The 25,275-nt window shown below is 40.9% G+C and overlaps 1 protein-coding gene across 4 annotated transcripts in view; it reads right to left on the minus strand.

Annotated features, from left to right (window-relative positions):
- LOC131591426 (myocardin-related transcription factor A-like) overlaps positions 1–25,275 on the minus strand; it is a 69,692-nt gene that overhangs the window by 16,764 nt on the left and 27,653 nt on the right. For all 4 annotated transcript variants that reach the window (XR_009280363.1, XR_009280364.1, XR_009280362.1 and 1 more), the window contains exon 2: positions 13,829–13,894. Coding sequence is in view for 1 of the 4 variants with exons in the window: in XM_058862123.1 (XP_058718106.1) it covers positions 13,829–13,894 (66 nt within the window). In the remaining 3 variants the exon portion in view is untranslated. The remainder of the gene's footprint in view (positions 1–13,828; positions 13,895–25,275) is intronic.

Consider the following 25,275-nt stretch of genomic DNA (forward strand, 5'->3'; position numbering starts at 1 on the left):
TCCTCAAGTCTGATAACTTACCATAGTCCTGGTATTCTGTTAGGCCAGGAGACCAAACATCCTAAAGGCCTCGTAGTAGGAGGTCGGAAAATGCTACGCTATCTTGGGAAACCAAGGCCCCTCTAGAACACAGCCTGTAAACTAGAGATTTGGCATATCCAGGGGGGAATTCCACAGATGAGGGAATATCACACCATTCATCCAGGCCTCCCTTACATTGGGGCATCCTTGTTAGATATGCTAATTTGTAAGGTCTATAAATTGTATAGGTGACCTATCGTGGGGGTGCATTGCAGCACATGCCACCTTGGCCAAGTGGTGCACCATAAGGATCCTTATTAAAATAGGAGGTAAAACCCCTTATCCCTTAACCGTGTCTGGCTCTCAATTTTTAAGACCAGGGAAAGGCATCATCTCTAGGTTCACATCAATGGGGTAAGAAGTAGAATTCCATGACAGGAATTCCAAACATGCCAGGCATCATAGATAGGATCTGGACTACAGAAGTGAATGAAGAATAACTTGTACAATAAATTAACAATGACTGAAAACCACAGTGAGTATACAGACTTCTGCAATAATGGGGCAAATAGTTCCTGCTCATATTAGTTGCATAAATCTGGTTACAGAGAGAAATCACCAGAGAAAGTTACACAAGGTGTGAAACACACTTTGAGATTAACCAAAGAGATATGGTTGGGATATTGTATTGCAATAACTACAAAAATAATGCAAAAAACTTCCCCATCTAGCCAAGGCAGTAATGAGGCCTCAGCTGATGCCTGCAATGAGGTGTCCTGGGCAGTCTGACCATGGCACTTCAATGAAGAGCAAGGAACAACCAATACTATTCTCAAGTTGAGTGAGCTGCTTGTGAATACACACATGCTTGAACCTGAACGTGCTTTCCTTTCATTGTGAGCATCTCACAGGAAAGCGAAATAAAAACTCAGGTCCACTTGGGCAAAGATAGCAAGCAACATTTAAATCTGCATAAACATCTACCCTGGAGACAAGCAAAGCAGGATTCATCGTGAGTCTTCAAAAGCTCTCTACCAGAATGTGCAGACACAGCAGTAATTCTTTACTCTCCCCTTCCTGCCTACCTCTGCTGTCAGTATGAGGCAGCAGATGAACTTTAAGTGACATTTCCCTGACCACAGCTAATGGTCAGAAAAGTCAACTGCAGGAGTTCAGCTGGTGTCACAGGTAGTCCAGGAAAAAACTATTGCATACAGAAGAACAAGGCAAGAAAAGAGTAGCTAAGAAGGAAAAAAAAAAAAAACCAAACACATATGCATTTAATAATAAGCAATGCAGAACTGCTACAGGAATAATCTTGTAAAGAACAATTTCAGTCTCTCAGAACTAGTCTCTGGAAACGTGCACTGGGATGTAGCTGTCTGGGCTGGCAACATGACAGAGGACTTCATATTCAACCTCTGAAAATGTCAAGAGGGCACAAATCCTTCAGTGCTTCCCTCAGCAATCTAGGATGAGGTTGATATGTCAGAATAGGGTGGCTATTGTAAAATCATATTCCATTTGAAATTAACTAATCCTTGCACATTTTTTTGGCTTTGAAATGACTGTTTAGCCCAGAGCTGTGGAGAAACCCTGTTAACTTTACTGCAGCAAATAAAAAAAAGGAAAAATATAATCCTATGAAGAACTCTGAAGCAATAAGGTGATATTACAATAATCTGGGTGAGCTCTAAAGGAGACTCGCAGTGCAGATAAGCCCCTTTTCCAGCTCCTACCACTGCCTTTCCCAGCCACTTAGCACTGATCCCTGCAAAACTGTTTCTGTGCCTCAGAACCCATCTGGCTCGCTCACCAGAGCGCTGCTTTATCCATTCCACTCAAAATTACCCATAGTGATAAAGCTCTACTGTTCTCAGTTGTATCAGCTGTGGTGGCTCGTTCTGGCACTGTGTGTGAATGAGTGGCGGAGCTGGTGGAGCAGAACCTGTGCGAACCAGGGGGGTGTGGGGCAGGCAGCATTCCCACTCTGTCCACAGCCCTTAGGACCAGAAGCATCAGCTATAACCAAAGAGGGCTAGGGATGAGGAAACTCCTATCACCTGATGCTTTCTGACTGCTCAGCCTGCATAAAATACACTAAACTATTCCTTACAGTAGTTTGTCTAACCTGTTCTTGGAGACCTCTCATTAAAAAAATGTAATATTATTGCAGAAAAATTATCCCAGTACACCAATGTTTTTACTATTTAAAAATCTTTCTGAATGTCTAACTTCTATTTCCCTTCGTACAATTTATACTCTTTGTTCCCCACCTTACCTGCAAACATTACAGAGAACAATTTATTTTCTTCCTTCTTGCATCTATCCCTTTGGAAAACTTTGGTTCTCCTACAGTCTTCTGATATATAAAATGACCAAAGGCAGTTGCTTCAACCTTTCCTTGCAGATAACATTATCCAGACCTTTGCTTGTTTAGTCTCTTTTGGACTCCTTCCATTTAAGCTGCATTTTTTTTTGAAGCCTAGTGTCCAGAACTGGGTACATATTCCAGCCTAGGCTTTATTGACTGTTATAGAGTCAAATGATTATTCAATAACACTTCTCAGTCACATGTCCCAGCCAGTTTGCCTTGTTTGTGTACATAAAACAAACAATGTTCACTTGTGCTTGTCTCACAAACCACTGAAGGTCTCCAATCCTCTTCTGCAGAGCTGGTACCAAGCCAACCACTCTTCATCCTCAATTCAAGCCACTGACTAGGCATTACAAAATGTAGACATTCTCCCTTTTTCTTTCATTTTATTCCATGTTTGCTGGTTTCTCCAAACATTCTGAGTCCCAGTCCTGTCCTGCCCTGCCCCCAGCCTACTAACCTGGAGCTTAATAAACATGCAGACTGTTCCTTTTCAAATCACTGAAAATACTCAATCACGTCAAACACTGATTTTCTCCCTTCCCATCCCACCCAACAACCCTGCTCAACTCAACCTCCCAGTCTGACACCCAGACTTCATTCCAATCCAGTTCCCTCACAAGTTGAATAGGCAGCTTCAGGTAGTCCCAGCTTGCTTCCAAAAACATCAGGCAAGGCTGTTTCAAGTGCCTCATTAAACCCAAGAAGTGCAAAAAAGTTTAACACCCTGAATTCCCGGGGAAGCATTTCAACAAATATTTAGTCTTCTGGTAGATCCAGCTTCAGTAATGATCTCTTTTCCCCCACTTTTCCATGTCCCACGTGCCTTGCCCTTGATGCTTCAAGCAATTGTACTTATACTGCAGGGGGAGCTCTACTATGGAACTATTGCCATAAAGTATCTCCTGCACCTCTCCATAGCACTTGCCCCCCTCCAAACTTAATTTGAATCCTTGATCTAACTATCCAGCTACTTTTATGAGAGCCCTGACGAGAATAGAGTGCTGCCAGAGGGGAAAAAAAAAACCACCAAACTTGCCAAACTACAACAGCATTATGAGCTGTTGGGTTTTCGTTTTCCACTGTATGCAGAAAATAAATAGTTGACACTGCAGAAGTAACTTCTGCAATACTCAATTTCAGTTAGGTTACCTCCTGCCTGCCTTTTGATTTATTTCTACATGATATGTACATGGCATTTCCAGCCTCAGTAACCTGCAGTTCCACTTTCTGCCCTCGTTCCTGTACCTAGGTCTGGGACAAAGCATGTCAGCTCTCGGTTATGCTGACAAAACCGTCTGTGGACTCCGATCACAGTTGTTTTGAAAGAGTTATTTTAACCTGGATTGGTATGCTGGTTTACAGCATGGCTCCACAAATAATAGTGTCAGCAAAGCTGAGCACAACTGCCCTGCCAAAGTCAGAAATGAGAGGCTGACTTTAAGGCCAGCACTGCAACAGGAGCTCCATCCTGCTGAACCATGGCCCCACATCTTCAAATTGCCCCATGCACCACAGGAAAACAGCCTGGAGTTACAAATGGGCCAACAAATCCTAAAAAAGGCTCAGTGACAGATGGGACAGTAGCATCACCAATGGGGCTTGGGACAGCACAGTCCAGCAGGTGACCTCCACTGAGCTGTTCACACTTTTGATCCACTTGGACAACTGTGGCAGTTTGTAACATCTGCTGTTAGGAGGATGAGTTTTAGCCCTCACCTTTAGATGACTGACAGCAGGACTTGATTTTCCTGCCACAGATGGGCTAGCAAGGATCTCATGAAATTCCTACCACATGCATCCTATTTCTTTAGTCTCTCTGTTGCCTGTTGTGGAGCATTTTGATGTTTCATCTCCAGAATTCCTGAAGCATTAGCATCTTTGTGGCCACACCCTCAGCTACCATGAGAAACCTCCCTGCACATCAATGATGCAACTGTTCCGTGCCTCCACCCTGCTTCAAAAATGTTGCAGCTATACATTGCAATTGTGTTCTTCCATCTGACTCCCCAAAACCAAGCAGCAGCACACAAGACCATCTACACTGACCCACTCCTTCCCATACAAAACCCACAGATGAAAGTTGCTAATCTTCACTTCAAAGCAATGTATTAATTCGTATGAAACGGTGCAAAACTCCAGTGTTTTCTCAATACAAGCCATATTTTGCAGATGGCAAAGTGTGAATGAATCACAGAACCACAGAATGGTTCAGTTTGGAAGAAACCTTAAAGATAGTGTAGTTCCAACTCCCCTGCCATGGTTGCAGGGACACCTTCCACTGGACCAGATTGCACAAAATCCCATCCAGCCTGGCCTTGAGACACTGCTGCAAAGCATCAAACTTGTGCTGCTATATAAAATTGAATCAAGGCTCAGGAATCAAACCCAAATCGTCAGTGTAACAGCAGAGACAAACAGCTGAGCAAAATGGCCCAACCATTTCTGTTTGGGGTTTATCCCGCAGTATACAAAAGCAGATTTTAGCCATGCAAAGCTTTCAAAGATTCATATGCAGACCTCAGAGTTCCTGTTACCTAGCGTGAGAAATAAGTGGAATCAGAACCAGATTGAGACACTCTAAGAATGAAACACAGCAGGGGAAGGGGACTGATCCAACTGCTGAGAAAAAGAGGTCAAAATACCCATATACCCTGCATTTGCTTATGCAGCTGACATGCAAGACACTGAGGCTTGCACGAAACCAAACACAGGGAAGAAAGGCAAAAGGATCTGCACAGATCCTTATAGCTCAAGTGTCTTGTGGGAAGCAGAGGCTGCAAAGCCTTCTGTAAATCACTACTCGAGGCTATCAGACTTGCAGACTGACAGAGAGGAAGCACATGAGCTTTCCTTGGCCATAGTATCTAGCTCATCATAAACAAGAAGGTGATATTTGAACAGCAAATCAGTTGGTAAGACAACACACAATGTTTGCAGAAGGGCTACAGCTAAATTCAGAATACTGAGTCAAATACTTTGCTCTTCAGATAGACCCATTCCTAAGGGAAAGAAAAACCCTTCCTTCCTTTGCTATGACAAAGAGAAGCTTGTGTCATGTCCAGCCCCAACCTTACACACATTTAATTCAGAATGGCAGAAGGCCTTCTGCTGCAGCTATTCACCCCTGCTCTCAACCAAATTCTGGTTTCTCTCTCTTGTTTACTATGCTTTCGTAAAAAGATGAGATAAAGTGCTGCAAATAGGCTCGATGACTTCCTCTGTTGGTTGAGGGTGGGGCTCCCACCCGTTGGATTTGCTAAGAGACACAGAACTTGAACCACAGAGCAAGGCAGTTAGCACTTTCTTCCTCCCTTCATCTTCACCCCACTTTCAAAAAGCATTTCTCGCTGCATGGAAGAAAAAAGTATTAAAAATTGGGGTCACGTGCACAGAAGGGGCTGTCATCTTGCCAGTGGGGCAGTGTCAAAGAGCTGCTGTGTGGTGCAGAAATATGAAAAGGGGCTGGAGAATACACAGCTGAGAGAAGAGAGATCTCTGTCAACATCCTTTTCTTCATTTGCAGCTCTGGGGATTTCTCATCCAGTACACAGACCTGATCATAGTTGAGAATTCTTGATACCATACCCCAACACTGGTAAATGACCTTGGATTAAGACTAAAATATAAGTATCAAGTTAAGGACAGGAAAAGAAGCCACAGCTGGTAAATTGTCATTATTCAAATCCCAAAATACATAAACTCAGAAAATTGAAAATGAAGACTGACCTAAAAAAGTCAATGTAAATATGTTTATGAAGGTAAGAAACACATCTCTGGCACTCAAACAAATGCAGCTTTGCCCTTCAGTGACACCCTTCAACGAGAATGTTATTGTGATTGAAGGATTATGAGTGTTCCTAGTCCCAAAGAGAAGAAAGGCTGGAGAAAGGTTCCTTCCCATGTTGCTGCTGTTGCCAGCACTGCCAAAGCACAGCGTTACTGATTCAGTGCTGCAGCTCCACTAAGTCCTCCCCACTGCCCAGCTATTCCAGCCACCAGAGACACACACACAAAACGGCAGCCAGATGAAGCCCCTGCTTGCAATTTTTGGTGAGCCCCAGGCTGCTGTGGAAGCCAGAGCTCCGGTCCTGCCTTCCTGACACCCTGCCCCAGGCAGCCAGCCCTTCTCCTGGGTCAACATTCTGAACCTGCACAGCGTACCAGCTCGTGCAGCTGTTTTTCCCAAAAAGAGCCACTTTCCAGCTCCCTGCATTGGGCTTGCCCTGGCTGCTGAAGCACACAGGCAGGGGGAACTGTGGTACCCTGCCCCAGCTCAGCTCACCCTGGAGACACTCACCAGCTGTGCCGCTTCCAACACCTGCACCAGGCACCTCTCCAAAGCCCACTTTCAGCAAAGACTGTCAGTAACTTTAGTACAGCAGTATCCCACTGATGATGCAGCTGAAGTTTAAGATTTTCATTAACTGTGTGAAAAGCCTGAAGTATAGGTTTGTCACGGTAAACATGAAATTATTGGCAGAAAGGACTAAGATTTTTCCAAGGCCCAACATTGAGTTAATTTAAAATCTAACATATGTGCAATTTCTCAGAAAGCTCATCCTCTTTATAAGCAAAATGGAAATTGTCACCCATGGTAACAGTTATCAGATCTGTGGATGACTATGGCTACAGCTTTGTGTCAAAAAACATTTACAGCAAATACAAATAATGTATAATCTGCTCCATCCATCGCCATTAATTCTTGGCATTCAAAAGACATCACCTAAATCCTGAAATGAAAAATTAAAAAAACACCTCTAACTGAAGAGGAAAAGGAAGAAAAGGAACTTCTACCAGGAACCCTTTGATCCATGCATTCATGGAGCAGACTTCACACCTGTTTCGTGCATGGATAACTGACCTTTGCGAACTCCTCTGATAACTTTCAAGACTGTCCAGGGTGGGAAAGGTATGGGGTCGCAAAAGGACAGACCATTCCCAGACAACAAGTAAGAATGAATCTAAGACAACTGTGGGAACATGAAGGGAAAAAACTTTATTGCCTATCAGACTTTACTTCCCTGAACTGGAACAATAACAGTTGCGATAACTCTTGCAACTGGTAGAGTTAAACCTTCTTTCATGGCAGGGATCAAGGACCAAATGCAGCCTATCAAACACCTGAGCATGGTCATCCTTCTACAGCTTCAGAAAGGGCAAACAGCACATTTCCATCCTAACACAATGAGCTTTATTACTCCAGTCATGTCTTATTAGTCACAGATCATATAAACACATGGAAAACACACTCAGACAGACATCTAAAAATACAAACAAAGCAGATGCAGTTATTAGTCCTCTGACAATGAGACTCTCAGCTTAAATGCACAGACAGCCCTCTACACACATAGCCTGAAGGCTTTGAAATTCTGATTCAAGGAAAATGATCAAAGTCAAATAACCAGCAAATAATTCCTGGGAGGCAAGTTATAGGTATACAATCAAATTAAAATAAAACCAGTTACAGATTTCTGTGCAACACACCAGAAACAGAAAAAAAATGTAGAGGACAGCTGCAAGTGTCATTTACTTTTTTTTTTTACTTTTTATTTTACAGTACTTGTTTAGTGTTCCAGTCTTACTCTCAGAGCATGACACTGAATATATTGAAAGTCTAGCTGCAGCTTCTGTATGGAGTAACAATATTTACAGTCCACATACATGTTTTTAACTCCTTGTCCTGAACAAAATTACAGTTCAAACTTAAAAGCATGAAAGAGAAGCACTTGCCAATGTGCTGAACAGCAGATGTAAGATGGCAGGGAAGTGAAAATTTGTATTTTTGCTTTGTTATGACAAATAGATTCCATAAAACTACAGGAATGTCACTACAGACCTGATATGTAAAGTGGTGAGAGAATGACGGGGATATGTTATGTAGCAGGAAGAGGTATTTCAGGGTGTTAAAGCAATAGGTTTAGCTGCAGCTCTAAGAGAACACACCACAACCTTGAAATGTCAGCTGTGTAGCCACACTGCAACAGTTCCAAGTCAGTAGAACTCCACCCAGGCATAGCAGTTCATCTATCCTGGCCCTTATGTAGAAGACAAAATATATCTGAGGCATGAAGAATTTGCCCCTGAAGCCGCCATCATGATGGCAGAACAGCTCATGCCATGAAAAATACTGCACCTATAGGTAACTGTCACGTTCTGACAGCTTGCTGCCTCTCCTTTCTCTGACAAGCACAGAAAGATGCTCCTACTTCACAATTAACAGTTAATTTATAAAACTTATTTTTTCTTTTGTTTTGTTTCTGACATTTAATATGTTCTACTGTAGCTATTGTATGTAATGAGAAGCGAAGGTTGATTATATCCACAACTGACAGGTCTCCTTAAATTAGCACACATACACTAAATGGATGAGATACATAATAAGAAATAAGAATAAATAAGAAAATATGAACATAAATATTAAATACAGAACCATGCAGCAATAAAGCTACGAGTGCATAATTTTCAAGTATTTAAAAAACTTTTTTTTTTCTAAACTGAGAAGTGGTTAGACTATCAGTTAAAGGCTAAAGCAGAAACAGCAGTTTTAGCTACCCTACACAAACACAAGTGTGGATGTATGGCCAAATCCTGGGGTAGAGATGTTGAAGTCTAGAGACATTACTTAACCTTAGAAACTCACATGTGGAAAGCACTTTGCTTCCCAAACTCAGTATCTCAAAGATCCTTGGGTTTTTGTGATGGTAGCTGTGCTGGATGCTGAAGACCAGCTGCTACAAGCTTTGTCTAGATGATGATCAATACTGATATGCTAAAGCATAACCTGTGTTCTGTACTCTTAAATCACCAGCTGTCTCCAGTAAATAGTGTTTCCTTTAGAATTCATTTTAAGCAATGTCTCTCAGACTCCCAAAAAAGCATTTTAGTTTTATAACAAATACTACATTTTGTCCCCTAGCCTTATGGCTAATAAAAAAATGCAGCAAGTGACATCATGAAAGGTCTAATGAGATGATAATCATTAGACTGCCTGCTGTATTACAGTGATTTCTAATCATGTGACATGTTGGAATTGAACCATGGCACGTTCCCCTCATGGAGTCTGAGGATAAAATACACTCTTGTATTCTGAAAAAAGCTCAAGCATCCAGCAGGCTCCACATTCCAGCAAAAACTGCATCAGTGTTGGTAGCACAGACCTAGAGCATGGAAACACCTCAGCACCTGTTAAAGCAGTCCCATTAGAATCTCCATGCACAAATTCCATCCTCTTTGGAGCTCCACAGTCATGTGTTCTGCGGCCCAGAACACAAACATACAGAGGAGTTGGATGTGGGCACAAAAGCTGGCAAACATCAGATACACTGAAGTGACAAAGAAGCTCCTGGAAATTCTCAGCCTGTACAGCAGCCTTCTTCTGGCTTCCAGTGCAGGCAGTGCCCTTTGCAAAGGACGCCTGTGTCATTTTTCAGAGACTCACACAGCACTACTACAGAGAAACACAAGGCACATTCCCAGAAATTATCTACTTCTGCTTCGCCAGCTTGGATAGATGTGATGGTCAAAACAGCTTTCCTGCAGCATTGTACCATAAGACAACCTTGCATTCTTGCCTGTATTTAGTGTTTGCAGCCAGAAGCCAAAGATCACAATCCTGATGGATAAAACAAATGGCATGCGAAGCTTTAAATCTTGCAAAAAAGAAAAAGAGCCACATATTTTGCATAACAGAGTATTGCTAAATTTGCCAAATGTCTTTCCCCTAAAAATTTTTGGTATTTTAGTTGAAGATACTTTCCACATAACTTTCTACTCAGATGTGCATTAACTACCGTTTTAAACACTCTCTTCAAGAATGAAAAATGGGGTGTTTAATATTCCCTCCAAAAACCTTACAATAGCCGTAACCTTTAAATTCTACGCTAAAAAATGACAGCATCAGACTGTTCTTCTACAGCACAACAGAGTTCAAAGAGCTGAGCACAGACAGCAGATTTTTGTTTAACTTGTATGTTATGAGGACAAGAAGATGAAAATCATCTCTGCATAGCTACAAAAAAATGCAAATAGCAAAAAGGCTTGTCTATTTGCACTGTTAGAAAATAGGCCAAAACCTGAATAAATATAAAAACTCAGCTCTCCTTTTTTCAAGATACAGTCATTCTAGCTCTGACCACATGTATGTCAGCTGCAGGTGAAGACTTGCTTCCCACCGTTTTTCTAAGGGCAATTGAGAATTTTAATCTTGAACTAATGAATCCTGCTACTAGTAAAAAGTTACGCAAAGTGGTATCAGAAAGCAAGAAGAATTAATGAAGCATAAAACACAATTACTTTGAATCCTCTTTCACTGCCTATAAATGCTTTATTTCTTACTACAATACACTAATCTTTTAGCGGAGAAAAGCCCCACTGTAGGTGGCTGGTGGGTTGGGAAGGTTAAGTGAGATTAAGTGTACTTGGTAAAAAAATGTTGAAACATTTGCCTTTCTGCTCTACCATATAAACAAAATTCCACATGGGACAAAGTAATCAATTCCCAGCTCTGTTATGAACAAGCACAGCAGGAGTAGCATGACTCTCACTTTAAGGTGACACAAATGTGTCATCTCCCACTCCTCATATTTACAGTGTCCAAAAACCTTGTGTTGATGGAAGCCTGCAATTAAATTTCTCTTTTAGGGCACCAATTTGCAGAATAAATCTTACATGGGGTTTGGATTCAGTCAGGAGAGCCAAAGGTACCAACGGGAGTTTGCACACTACATAGCCTGTAATGTAAAACAAAACCTTTCACTTTTCCCACACTTGGCTGAGGGATTTTTCCATGGCTGTTTGCCTTCAGATATACAGGAACTGATCTGTATCACAGGCTAATCTAAAGGAACATGTAGGAAAGCACAGTAAGACCAAAACAGAAACAAAGTCGATGCTGAGGAAGTGACATTCCACACTCTGGATGTGAAGGTGAATTGGAGGTGTGGTGCCAGACAAGCCATAGTCTGGTCCCATGTGCTGAATGCATATTAGCTCTAGGCAGAATATTTTCCACTTTACTTTCATTCCAATTTAATCCAGCTCTCAAACTTCATTTTATGGTGCAAAGCAAGGCACAGTAGGCAGGTGCCATCAGGAGCTTCACTTCAAAAACACATTCCTGACACAAGCTGTAATGCAGATAGAACTGCAACCATCACAATTCTCTCAAGAGTATTAAGACTCTCCAGATAGAAAATAAAGGAAAGAAAAGAAACCAACCAGCATCTGACATGGCAAGAGCTCTTTTAGTTCAGCACCAAACCATCCTCTGGATTCCAACTTATATACTTGTGTTGAATCATCATGAAGGACTGTGTGGGGCTTGGTTCCTGGCTAACAAACTCAAGAGGAACACAAGTTCAGCACAGCATGCTCAGTAGCAGGTGACAGCAGAACAAGATTAAGTACCTCAATGTTTTCACAGAGAAGAGTCCAGAGAGAAGAAAGAATACAGGATACTTGCATATTCCCAGCAGTAAAAAAAGTCTATTCTGAATCTCCTGAAGCTAGAAGTAAAGCTGTCATGGTGCTGAGATGCCTTCTGGAGGAACATGGTGCCTAGTCATCCTCTGTACTTCTCAGGTTAAAAACAGAATTTTTGCTTTAAGTATCACAGTTTATCTCACATCTGATCTTCTCTTCAAAAACGGCCCAGGCAAATTACATTTTAAACATTTCCCTATGTGTGGTTATTTCCAGTTGGCAGCTATGGGTATATGATACCATTACTTGGGAGGAACTAATTTAAAATCACGTTTAGAACAGATGTGTTAAAGTGGGTTTTCTCCATTGCAGAAAGGACCTTTTAATGTGTTGCCAGTATTTTCATAATGATATCTTACTAAATGTTTTCCTTTAGTCCGCCACAAAATTCACATGTAAGGGATATAAATGATGCAATGAAGGGCACAAATCTGCAAAGACTAGTAATGTAGGCTATGTTTTAAATAAATTTAAGACTCACTAATTATTCTGGATGCCTTATTTGAATTACTTGCAAGGGCCTCATTTTCAAAAGGCCTGTAAAACAGACCCCTCTCAGGAATCACAAGTTTGGCCAGGCACACTTTGAAGAAAGCCAGTACTGAACATAAGTTAATACAGTATTTGCATACATATCCACTTAAAGCAGGACACCACAAAGAAGTCAGGAACATTTTCTTCTGAGAAGCATTAGTAAAAAGGCATAGTCACTGGAACACTAGTCTTTCATCCAAAAGCAAGTAAGTGTATTCTGTAGAAGCTCGTATACAAGCTCCTCAGGTTAAAAAAAGAGACAACAGGTATGATATATCCAGACAGGACAATCTTCTCTTTTTGCTTTGGTAACATAATTTTAAGCAGGGGTCTCAGAAACCTCTTAAAGAACATTACTGCCATCCAGCAAGCCACTTCAGCTGACAGAGTGCTGCTGACAGGTTCTCTTCATTCAGACAGAGCTGATAATCTAACCTTCAGCCCTCAGCAAAGTCTAAGTCACAGCACCGAGTCATATTACAGTGTGCACCCCAGAAACAGGAGAAAAGAGAAATTTCTCATTACTACACCATCATCAAGTAAAGCTTCTGAAACAGGGTGGCAGAAAATCTTTTGAAAGAAGAAAATACATACCTGATGCACTGCATTTTACTACAGCTGTTGAGTGAAAAAAATTTTGAGGGGACCTCAAAAATAAAACATTTGCTGTGTGGTCTTGCCTCAAATTGTTACCTGTAAGTCGTCTAGTTCAGAGGTACCAAAGCATGACAAAACTATTTGTCAGACACCTTTTTTGCATTTTTGGGGGAAGAAGGAGAGCGAAAGAGAAAAATACTTTCTCCAACGCTAATCTGACAGTGAAAGCTTGGCTTTAGGGTAGATACTCTCTGTTTACCCAGAAAAGTAAACATTCTCTGCCTGCACAGATTTTGCCTTTCCCTGCAAGAAGGGCAACGGCTGATGGCCATAGGGCTCATTCTAGCTGTTTTCTAGCTTGTTGGTTAACATCTTGTACACAATGCCTGGTTTTGGCCAGTTTATGGAATACGTACACACAAAGTTACAAGTGCCTCAGAGGTCTGGGGAGCTGACACACTGTAAGAACAGAAACTACAGAGGCAGGAAGCCTGTTAAAAGAGTGATTAGCAGTATGGGTCAAGTATATAAGGCACTTCTAACATAGTATGTTGTCCAGAAGACTGTGCACTGAGATGAAACGCAAGCCTTATTTTGCAGCACAGTTACACTTGCAGGCATTGCTCTCTTCCTCAGTATCGGAGGTGGCACCAACACTTCAGGAGGACCAGGCTGGGTGGGACAGGGTGGGGCTCTTACACATGATGTTTTCCATGCAGAAGCAGAGAACCTGATCTTTTGAATCATATGGGAAACCATTCTCCACCGAAACACATGCATACAAACACCAGGGCAAAGAATTGAAGTGGTACTTACGCGGCATGATCCCTTGGCTCACCAGCTCCTCCCGCGTGCGTCGCTGCTGGAGCTTCAACTGCAGCACTGCACGACAGCAGAGAGAAGGGAGAGAAGGAAACCCATCAGTGCAAGGAACAACTGAAGAGACATTTTCAAATGCATCTTGTTTTCTTCTTTGGATGCCAAGGCAGTGGTGAGCAGAAGGAAAAGACCCCCCTCCCACTCTGCTGCCCTGCCCCGCTGCAATTGCAGAAGTGGCCCCCAGCAGTCAGGTTTCCGTAGGCTGCTGCAGCCAGGGGGAGAGGAAGTTGCGCAGGGTCTTGGCAGGGTGATAAAAATCCACAAAGCCAGGCCTGTTTCTCAGTTCTTTCTAGAGCACCAACTGCTTTCCAAACCATTAATATTAAAAAACAAACAAAGAGAAACACCAGCTGACAGTCCTCCAATAAACACAGAGTGACACCCCAGCTGCTAATGACTCCTGAAAACTCTAATTACTATGTGCAGATTAAATGATATGTCAAAATTGTTGGTCGTTACTCTAAATTACAAGGCTGATTTCCTTCCTCAGCTCAGAAATTCACCTTCAGAAACATCTCATGAAAGTGAAACACCACGGATACACCTAGATGTGTCCTTTCGCCACAAAAGGAATCCCCTTATCACTAGAATTTTTCATATTTATTTTATCATAACAGAACGAATTCGTGACCTGTGTGAAATGCAATTAGCTGGGTTTTTTCCTAGTGCAAATCCCCAGAATAGTCATAATTTTTACATTTAGATTATAACAGCAGTTTCCCTTTAAACTATACAATCAAAGCAACATTCTAGATTGTTCTTATAGTCAAAGCCACCTTCCATATGAAAGCAACTTTTCAAAACTGAAGACAAATTCCCCTGAATGTGTAGTCACACACGTCTCAAAATAGGACAACCTGAGTATCACTGAATCCCATCTGCAATCAAGCCCAAACTCCTAGGTATACTCAACATAAAATATTGTAAAATGAATGGCAATGCATCTCATCTCCCCTGTTTTAATTTTAATTTCTCTTATGTTTTTTTATAGTCCACATTATGAAATTCCACACAAATGTAGTGGAACCACTACAGAGAAAAACTGCTCTACAGTCTAACTATTCAATCTCATTATAACCCTTATGTCTCCTTTCTTAAGTACTTTGTCCAGCACATTGATTTCATACATTATATCCAAATTTGTACTGTACACTCCCTAGAGTAGAGATCAAAAAGTTTCAGAAGATGCCACTTTGTCTACTTACAGACATCATCACATTTTACCTGTTTCTTTCCATCTCCTATCTGCAGTTTGCATTTGACTAAGATACATCTTCCAATATGGGTTCTGGTCTTCATATGCACAGAAAAAGAGATCCATCTCTTCCTTTCTATGGTTGTTTCCATAGCACCTAATCACCCTCACTTAAATCACATCTAATTTTCTTCTGGGATTTTTCTGGCTTCCACTTCCATTGACTCTTGATGTACCTTTCCCTGAAACTGTTCATGACAGTGACAGGAGTACCTCCTACTAGTGGAAAAACCTCTGTGCACAAAGCGTGCAAACAAGTTACCTCTCTTCTGTTTCTTAAGACAAACTATGATTTCTTAATATATGCATCCTGGGCAGGAAACTACTTTCTTTTAGTACATGGAAGTGAGAGAGGGGAGGAGGATGTACAGAGCACCATGGTAATTCTGTGTGGGATCAGCCAAGAGCCAGAAGGAGGAGGAGGGAACACAGAGGGGAAGGAACAGGCCCTTCATTTGGCTGTGAAACTGCAAACAGAAGTGGTAGTTCCAGACTCTTCCTCCCACCCAGCATGAGATCGCACTCCTACTTCTGTGCTAATGTGAGGGCTAGCACAGCTCACAGCCGGCCTGCTCTCATTTGCTGGATTCCTTTTGAGGCTATCAAAACCCAAATCTACATGAGCACTTGATCTAACACCTTGCTGAGAGAGACAGTGTCAAATCTCTCACCCCCCTCATCGCCTCTCTTGTCCCCCTGACTGATGGCTGGACTCACTGGCAAAGACCACATCCCAGGCAAAACAGGCACCAGATTTTGCATTAGTGAGTTGAAGAGGATGACCACATGGCCAGGAGCTGTAGTGGAACGACCAGGACCCCAGGCATTCACCAGCACTGAAGGCGGGAGTTGGACTTCATCCTTCCAACATTGCCACTAAGTGATTTCTGTCCCATTAGGAGCGGCCCATTAAATCTCTCACTGCCTACCATTACATCCCCTACCAAGCTGTTTAAGGACTAATATCCATACCCTACATTAGCACATCTTGTGTGTAAAATACACACATAAATGTATACAGGCAAGGCACAGACCTAAAGCATTAGGTCCATCTCCCCAGCAGATTATCTTATTATTATTTGTGTCCTCTATTTACAGATCTAGTAACGTTATGTTAGCCCTTTCTGCCTCTTACTTTCTACAACCATCTACCTTCCCTCACATTTCTAACCACACCTGCTATTTCCTTTTCACCTCCCAGATGGGGATTTTCAGCATAAAACTCCCCCACATAGGTGTGGCTGGCATTTTTTGCTCCTGGGTGCACACTTGTATTGTCACCTGCATTAATGTGCACTTTGCTCAACTGTCTCAGTTTGCCTAAATGATCTAAACTATTTTTTTTATGTCACAATTTATTCCTCTACTAAGATTTGTTCTGACCACACTGTTACAACCACTTGGATGTGTTTCTGGACTGCAGCGAGCTGATCTCAACCAGAAATACTTTTCTGCTTTCTATGATTACAACCAGTTCTTAATCCAATTAAGCGCTACTTCATTAAATTCAAATATTCTTCTTAAAACCAAAATACCCCATGCTACCAAGTTAAAGATGTTATAAAAGTCTGTTGCACCTAGACAAAACCCCTAGCAACCACATTTCACTTATCCAAATGACAGAATCACATTTGGGCAGAGCTGTTTTCACAAACTGAAAAGCTGATCAGCATGATTGTACTGTTCTTCTTATACCACCTAAATTCTTGATCAAATTTTCCATAGGGTTTTATTCCTGGAACTGACAGCAGATGAACCACTCTTTACTCACTCACCCTTTGTCAGCAGTGATGCAAAATGTTGGTCTTTCGCTCTTCTGAAGTCTCCCTGCTGTTCCCAGATTTATTAAAAATGACTCTCAGTCAGACTGCTAGAGACTTCATCAAATGACTTAAATTTCCCCTCCTGACCGCAGCCTCCCTTACTAATTTTCTAAATATATCTTATTTCTTTATTAGTTGCCATCTACTACCCATTTTCTCTACCCATTATATGCACCTTTTATTTTTAAGCCCTATGTCACTTCACAGCAAGAAACTAGCATCTGCCAAGAGAACTAAACTGGAGAACAGAAAAAAAGTAATTTTCAGGACCCTTTTTATAAGCATTAAGTAATTCCTGGGATTTATGAATGTATATACATACGTATTAAGCACAAATTATAATCAGCCATCAAGTACTTTTTTTTTCCCAATACAGCTTATTTTTGTGGCAGGGAAGAGGGCAAAAAGGATTATTTCAGTTCACTCCTAAATACATTTTGGCTTAACTAAGTACTTGGAGTTCCCAATGCCATTTCATATATTTAGGAGATCACCTGTTTACATGTGCAAGTGTGTGAATCCTATATATAGATTAACAGATGTCCCAAGCACCAATCCAAGGCTGTTGTACATGGAGCTCAGCCAAAGGTCTAGAATGACCAGAGAAATTCAAAGCTACTCTAAGACAGACTGAAGTGTAAGTCCTTCAGTCACTAATGGACAATCTTCTGTCTCCTTTATCCCTGTACTTAACCTGTAATTAGTTTTCAAATTAAGAATAAAACAGGTCATATAAAGAGCGGTGTGTAACTGCTGGCTAGAAAATAAGTTCCAAACTGGTGCCCTTCTACTATATCCAATACTTTTTGGGATTTCTATCCTTGTCAGATTTTCCCACTCAAAGCTGGGCATAATTTATTTATTTCACAAGCATGAAATGTTCCCAATTAAATTTTGAACAATGTTTTCATATCACTAATGGACTGTTCCAAGAATTAGTAAAACATTCCTGAGAAATCTGGGAGCTAGAATAGAGGACCACTGCCAGCAGTTTAAGAGGAGTAGAGAACTGTGGTGGCGGGAGATGCATTAAATGACAAATAATATTGTGATACAGCTACTACCAACAGAGTTACCCTATTAGTAAAATACAGCATGTCACAATTGCTTTGTGTTCATCTTAGCATAAAACTTTCTCAACAAGGAACCCACAGGCATATTCCAGGACCAGCCACTCATGGCTGGTGGCAGCTCAGCTTTATCAGTATATAATTAATATACAGAGCCTGCACCCACAGGGGCGTTTTCAGAAAAGCTACAACTGGTGGTAGTTCAGGGGTGCATTAGTAGTAAGCAGAAGCAAGAACAAATATCTATGATGAGCTAAGTTATTTTTTGCAGCTCATCACCTGAATCTGCAGCAGTGTGCCTTCCCTTCTATTTCTAAACCACACTGCATTTAGTAGGGCAGCTAGAACTACTGCAGAAACTAGACTGCAGATTCTGCACCTCAGCATTTCAACAGTGAAAAATAAAATTAAAAACTCTTCAAAGACTGTCTCACATACCAGGACAGGTTTGTGACAATAAATTAATAAAATATTCTGCATTTCCTGTTTTTTAAAAGCCAGTAAGAAGAAGCACACGGCTGAGAACTGCAGCTTGTGGCGAGACCTTGTGCATGTTATACTGAATACAGACTTACTGCTAAAGGCAGTCTGTGCTCACATTTCTACAAAACCTTTCCTGCTAAAGAATCCCAAGCGATACTTAAGGTCACCCAACCAAGGTAATGATTAAGCACAGCCATATGGTGGATTACAACTGGGACAGCATGAGCAGCAGTGCAGATCAGGAAGGAAGGAAGGCTGCTAGAGCCAAATAAAACCCTACAGAGGGGCTGAGGGAGGCAGAACTCCCTGGAATTTGGGCTGGGATACCCATGCAAAAAGGGAGAGTGCAAGACAAACTGCCTATTAGCAAGAAAGGCTGTGTGCTCACAGACGTGAGCATATCGATTTTGTAAATTCAGTGAAAGCAGTCTGCCTGATAGAAGAATTCATCCTTGCAACCCAATAAATAGACCATGTGATTAGGAAGCAAAACTACTGAAGAACAAGTGAAATTAGCCTAATTCCATTATCTAAGTTGAGGAAAGTGCAAGCGTAAGTAAAGGCAGTAAAAAGCAATTTAATGCTCATTTATTTGTACATTGTTCAGCACCTCTGGAGAGCCCACTTTGAAAGCACTGAGCAGCTACAGCATCCTCTTAACTCACAAGGAAGCACTAATACAGTACAAACTGCGATAGGAACTTGACAGTTAGTTCAACACCTCTACCTTTCTGTAGTGCCAAAGGAATTGCAGGAGAATTTTCACTGGTCTGGCACTGAGCAGGTCTGACCAGGTTTACTTTGTGAGGGTCACAGACAATGGACTAAGGAGATGTGGCTCTAGGCCACCATTTGCAGCCCACACACACTTTCCAATTTTTCAGTCCAATGTGCATAATGCCATATGCAAGCAACTTAATTATAATATGCAACAATAAAAGTCAACTTTGATGACACAGGGTTTTTGCTGAACAAAACTGGCACAACTGTTTGTGCAGAACTGGGGCCTCTACCTCAAATATCACAGCACCATGTAACTGCTGCTTTGAAGGATGAAGTCACTTTTCCACTTACCACTCGGCCAGCAGCCCTTCTAATTACACTAAGAAGAGATTTTTTTTCCTACTTTCTGATGAAATAGTCACATATGACCAGAAGCAAATGCCAAATTCAGCTTCTGAATATGCAGCACACCAGCTGTTGTTTTCTGTGGAAGCTATATCCTACTGAATTCAGTCCCTTGGAGATGTGGTAAGAAAACCTTTGCCTTACACCAAAAAATGGTCTCTGAGCATTTCTCAGCTCTGCCAGCTTACAAAACAAATGTTGACTTGCATTAGATTTTTCATGCTTCAACAGGAAGCCACATTAGATTCACCAGCAAAGGCAGCATCTGTAAAACTCCAGTTGCAACACATTTCTGTACAGAAACAGCCAAGGGCCGATAGTGTACCAAATTACATGTAGGGTCCACAAGAAGCTGTAAGAAAAAAACAGCTGTGATAGTTTGTGATGAGTGAGTGAGAATTCAATGGTCAAAATTAATTTTCAATACCTTAAATTGTGAATTACTTTTTCTTTTTTAGAGCAGCATTTTCTGGTGCTGTTGACAACATACCCCACACCATACAGAATGTGCTAGAATGGGAATTACCAACAAAGAAAAGCAAACTTTTGGGGCCTTTTTTAAAGGCAATTTTCTGAGCCTAACAGCATTTTAATCCACTAAATCCATTTTATTCCCCACTGCTGATGGGGAATACATGCTGGCTTTGCATTTAAGCAGACTGTGCAGTTAACAGAGAAGCATTTAAGTGAAGCAGACTGTAAATGACACCCAAACTGTGGGGATTATATGACAGTTTGCTACCCTGGGAAGGGGATGCCAAAAATTCATGTCCCTCTGTGGGGTGAAGGAGAAGCAGCAGACACACTGTTGATCCTGACAATTTGCAAGCATCCACTGTTTTGGGAGCAGCAGCCATACGGTTCTGTTCATCTCAATGCATTTTACAGAATAGCTTCAAGTTAGCCTGCACAAAGGGAGAGTTAAGTAGAAGTTTATTTCTTTACTGTTTGAGACTGTCTCACATTCCAGTCTTTTCTCTACTGAAGCAACAACGGCTGCTATTAAAATGCAGGCATCTTCCTCCGCTCTTCCTCAGCAACCATGCTATGGAGAAAATCGAGTTTGGGAGCGTAAAGAATAGAAAGAAAACTTGGTTTGGTCTCTTCAACTGTTACAACAACCTTTCACTCTAGAGGCAAAAGCCACTTATTTATATTCATGCTGTGGTCTTCCCTCTTTGAGAAGTAGGATTGGGACCACTCTCCCTACACCCCGAGAGGGCTGTGAAGCAGATCCTGAACAGGAAACAAAACTGGGATGGGGAACAGCTCCATACTGCAGGTTCTGAGAGTGATGAAAGAAAGGATTTCTTTACAGAAATTCAGAAATCAGCATGTCCTGCTGCAACATGCTGAGAGGGGAAGGTGTCTTGTCCCAGCTGGTGGTCCAAGTGGGGAACACTGCATCACGGGCAGTTCTTGTATAGACGATTTGAAACTTTTTTCATGACCACCTCTTATTTCTTATTCCCTTAGAACGCATATGAAAGAATTAAGCATTTGTACAGATGAGAACAGGAGCGTGATTCTGCCTGATGTAGATCTAAACCCTCTATCAAGTGATTCCTAAAAAACAGAACAGTTCCTTCACCTCCAAAGCAACAACTTCCAAAATATTTCACAAAGGATGTGCTAGCAATAATCCAAGGATGCAGCGGGGGTCATATTACACCAGAGTTGGTTATTTCCATCCAGCACTTCTAAAAGCCTTCAGGCTCTCAAATACGCAGCAGCTTTAAAAAGCAGCTGAAAAGTACAGGGGGAAGAGTGACTGGTCAATTAAGAACACAAGAAGACAAGGAAAAGAGAAAATTAACTGACTGTCACTCTCAGAACAAGAAGGGCTTGTTTCTTGATAAAATCACACTCTTCAAAGCTTCTACCACTCAAAATATTCTTGGCTCATATCAAATCATTGAAATGGCATGCAGCTTACACGTGCCTCTTAATTGTCTATATGAGCAAATTCAAGAAGACTGGTTTTGGCTAGAAACCAAAAAAACAAAACAGGTTCAATAGTCCTTCATTGTTGGGAGGATGCCAGTGGAAGAGAAGTATGAAACAGAAAAAATTTAAAAATATGTTTTCAAAGGATGATGGAATACTGTATTAGCTTTTAATGAGACAATGTTACAAGGCTTTAAGTAGTTCTCCTAGTGGAGACAGACAAATACAAATTCTTTGATACAGATAATTTAGCAGAATCAAAAATCCCAACCTGCAGAGCAAAGTGGTCCCCAAAGAATATGATCAGAAGCACACAGTCAAAAGAAAAAGGATCTATTTCCATTCTCATATTACCACAAGGTAGCTGGCTCACACAGAGCACAGAAGAAGCAGCTACCTCAGCAGGCCATTTTTGAGGCTTACTATGGAATTTGATTAATGTTAATTAAAAACTGTATTTAGAAGATAAAACCAGCATTTACAGCAATTTTAGTTTTGTTAGGACACAGCACTATAAAACAAACAAAATCAGTAGCACCATCCAACTACCAAGACATGATAAGATCTAAGATCCAGACAGAACAGTTACTCCTGTTAGTAGCTCTCCAGGGCTCAAGTTAGCATTGGTTTTGGTGGTAAAATGTGGAGATCCTAGAGGAAGAACCAGTTCATAGCCTTAGAAGTTTACTTCATTACTTCTGAGATTTGGTCTCAACATTGCACACAATTGAACATGCTTATTTCACAGGAGATACTCATGTATATGATTCCAAATAAATGTAAACTTGATTATTACCATGACAGTTATGCTGAATTTTGCCAGGTTCTTTTCATGTTTATTTAAATTTAAGACTAGTAGTTGCTGTGCAGTTTACAGTATTTACCTTCACCTTCTTCCTTCATGACTTAACTCCTAACACTTCCATTAAACATTTAAGATTTAGGGGCAGTTGATGCCATTTTATTCACTGCTATTTTTTAATGCAATGCCAATTTTGTCTTCTCAGATATTAAAACTTTAAAATCAGATACATTTGTTACTATTAGTACATAAGTGTTTCTATCGAACATAGAAGCCCACTCTTGACAATAAAATCTTGGTACACCTATAATCCATCTCAGCACTTGCTGAAACTGTTAAAATACGACTTTAAGAAATTCTCCTGAAATACATGTAACATGGCATATTTAGTAAGATATGCAACTTGTAAAAATGCACAAGATTGTCAACACTAAAAGGTTGGTTTGCTTTCTGTGCCCGGTACTGATTCTTATAAAATCATTTTGTCTCAGTAGTACTGGCTAGGTGAAAAGTAAGCATGTGAGTAACTAGGCACATATCCATATCCATGGAATCTGGCTACCATGCATGATCCAACAAGATGACCTGTAACAAAATACCTAGGTGGAAAGGTCTACCTAAAATTGACCCTGGTATCATAATACAGTAAATATTAACTGTAATCAGTACTTGTTGATGCCATCTATATATCCATTGTTACTATTTACAGCTGGAAGAGAAGTCTTGAGGAGGAAAAAAGAGAGAGAATTCCCACCTCCCTGTGTAAACTTGAGTCACAGTCTACAGTGATTTGTATTTTTCCATGAAACAATGAACAAGGAGGAACTAACATTGCCCTTAACCAGCTTGCAAAGAAGACCCTAGAAAGAAATCCTCCCAGATAATTTAATATGGCATGGCAGATGGGAATGAATGAAGAAAAAAGAAGGAATGGGTAAATATATTCTGACAATTAGATCTACAGCTTTTACTAAGGTGACAGTACCAAAGGTCATGTAGGCTCACCTACACAAGTTCAAACCCTTTTTTTTTTTTTTTTTTTTGGAAAGATAGGGGCATATCTGCCTCTAAGAAGAAAGAGCTCCAACCATTCCATTTTCCATAAAGATGATCCATGGCAGTTGTTTATATTTTTTCCAAAAAACTATAAAAAAAAAACCACAAGTGTTTTGAGCTACATCAGAATCTGAACAATTTTTCATTGTATTTAAAAGTCTTTGAGTTCAAGGGATGTGTTTTTGTGGGTTTCTTACAAGCAGAAAGAAAATCAAGCACTAAGACAGTCCCCAGACACATCCATAAAACACATGATTAATTAGAAATGTTTATAGCACTAAAATTGATGAGCAAATTTTTCCATGCCCCTTGCAGCAAAAGAGATACGGTCAAATACTTTTCCTTCATAATTCGCCTCCCATACTTCAACTTCTTACTACAGCAGAGTGCTCCAGTGAACAAACAGCCTCATAGATCAAGGTCACAAACTTCCTCAAATATTTCTGACAGACTGGTTTTGGCCCAGTGGTTCAGCCTTCCTTCTGCCACAGGGCACCCTCTACAGATAAAGGTTAAAAGTTCCCTTCACAGGAATCATCTAATGGTCAAAACACCACAGAATTTCTCTGGTAACAGCTGGGGCACCTTGACATATGAGCTGTGTTTTGGGGTTTTCCACTAAAACATGGAATAATTCTGTATTTCCAAGACCATTTCAGATTTTTAACCATCTAAACATCTTTGGTTTACTGAAACCAAATGCAAATGAGAGCAAATGTGTTTTTCCACAAGTAGTAGAAAAAATTACTTAGAAGTATGCAAATTTAAATACAAAACCAGCAGTTCTTTAGAAGAAATAATTAACTAGTTATACAGGGAACTCAGAAAGCTGGGCCTTATAACTCTATATTAGCTAGCTTGAGCATCTCCCAGCTTCAGCGGGTTCATTGTGCTAACAGTTATTTTGTGGGACATAAAACAAAAGCAGTTTTGTCCAAGGTGCATATTACATGCAAAACGAAGACTCAGAGCATTCCCTGTCTATTTAGCATTCCTTTCACCAGCTTCTATCCAAGCCCCAGCATTTTCTCTTAGCAAGAATTTCAGGTGGCTACTACAAGGAACTACCATATTTCTTTAACTCATAGTAGTTAAAAACATCTTGGCTTTTCTCAAAGCCTACAAAGAACACACACCACAGTCATGGCATCTGAGGTTCAAATAAAGATCCTGGCCTCTGTACTCCAACAGTCTGACACCTTCTTTATCGTTTAAGTACAAATTCTGTTAGAATTCTGTTACTGCTTGTAAAAAAGTTGCAAGATTCAGCTGCGGCCATCATATCACTCTACATTAGAAATCAGTTCCTCCATAGGAGCCCAGTGTGGAAGCTGATCCCCAGAATTTGCATTACACATAAAAAGCACATCAAAGTTCCTCAGAATCTTTTCACTGATGATGCAACATCTGTCCACAGTTTTTTACCTCCTCCTTTCTTGATGGGTATTTACTTTCCTTAAAAAAAACCTTTGAACTACAGTTCTCCAGGACTGACTATTGTGGTTTTTGCCAAGAGGGAAGATCTACAGCATCAAACAATTCAAGCTATGAGACTTAATGTGCTATCATAGCTATAAATATTTAAATAACATAATTCTGTGTAACAGATCAATCAGCAAACCAAAAAAACCCAGCAGTCCAGAATGGCCTGCATGACCACTGACTTCAGACTGGCGGACAAATTCTGCAGATGTTTAAAATGTTACTGCTGGCTCAATCCTCTGCTGAAGGGCACAGAGGGGACTGCCAGCAGCAACAGATTACACACACTTCAAGATTCTCTCCAACTGGTAATGGAGGTGGGCTTTCACTCACATCCT

The sequence above is a fragment of the Poecile atricapillus genome, chromosome W (assembly GCF_030490865.1).
Source record: "Poecile atricapillus isolate bPoeAtr1 chromosome W, bPoeAtr1.hap1, whole genome shotgun sequence".
NCBI classification, from domain to species: Eukaryota; Metazoa; Chordata; class Aves; order Passeriformes; family Paridae; genus Poecile; species Poecile atricapillus.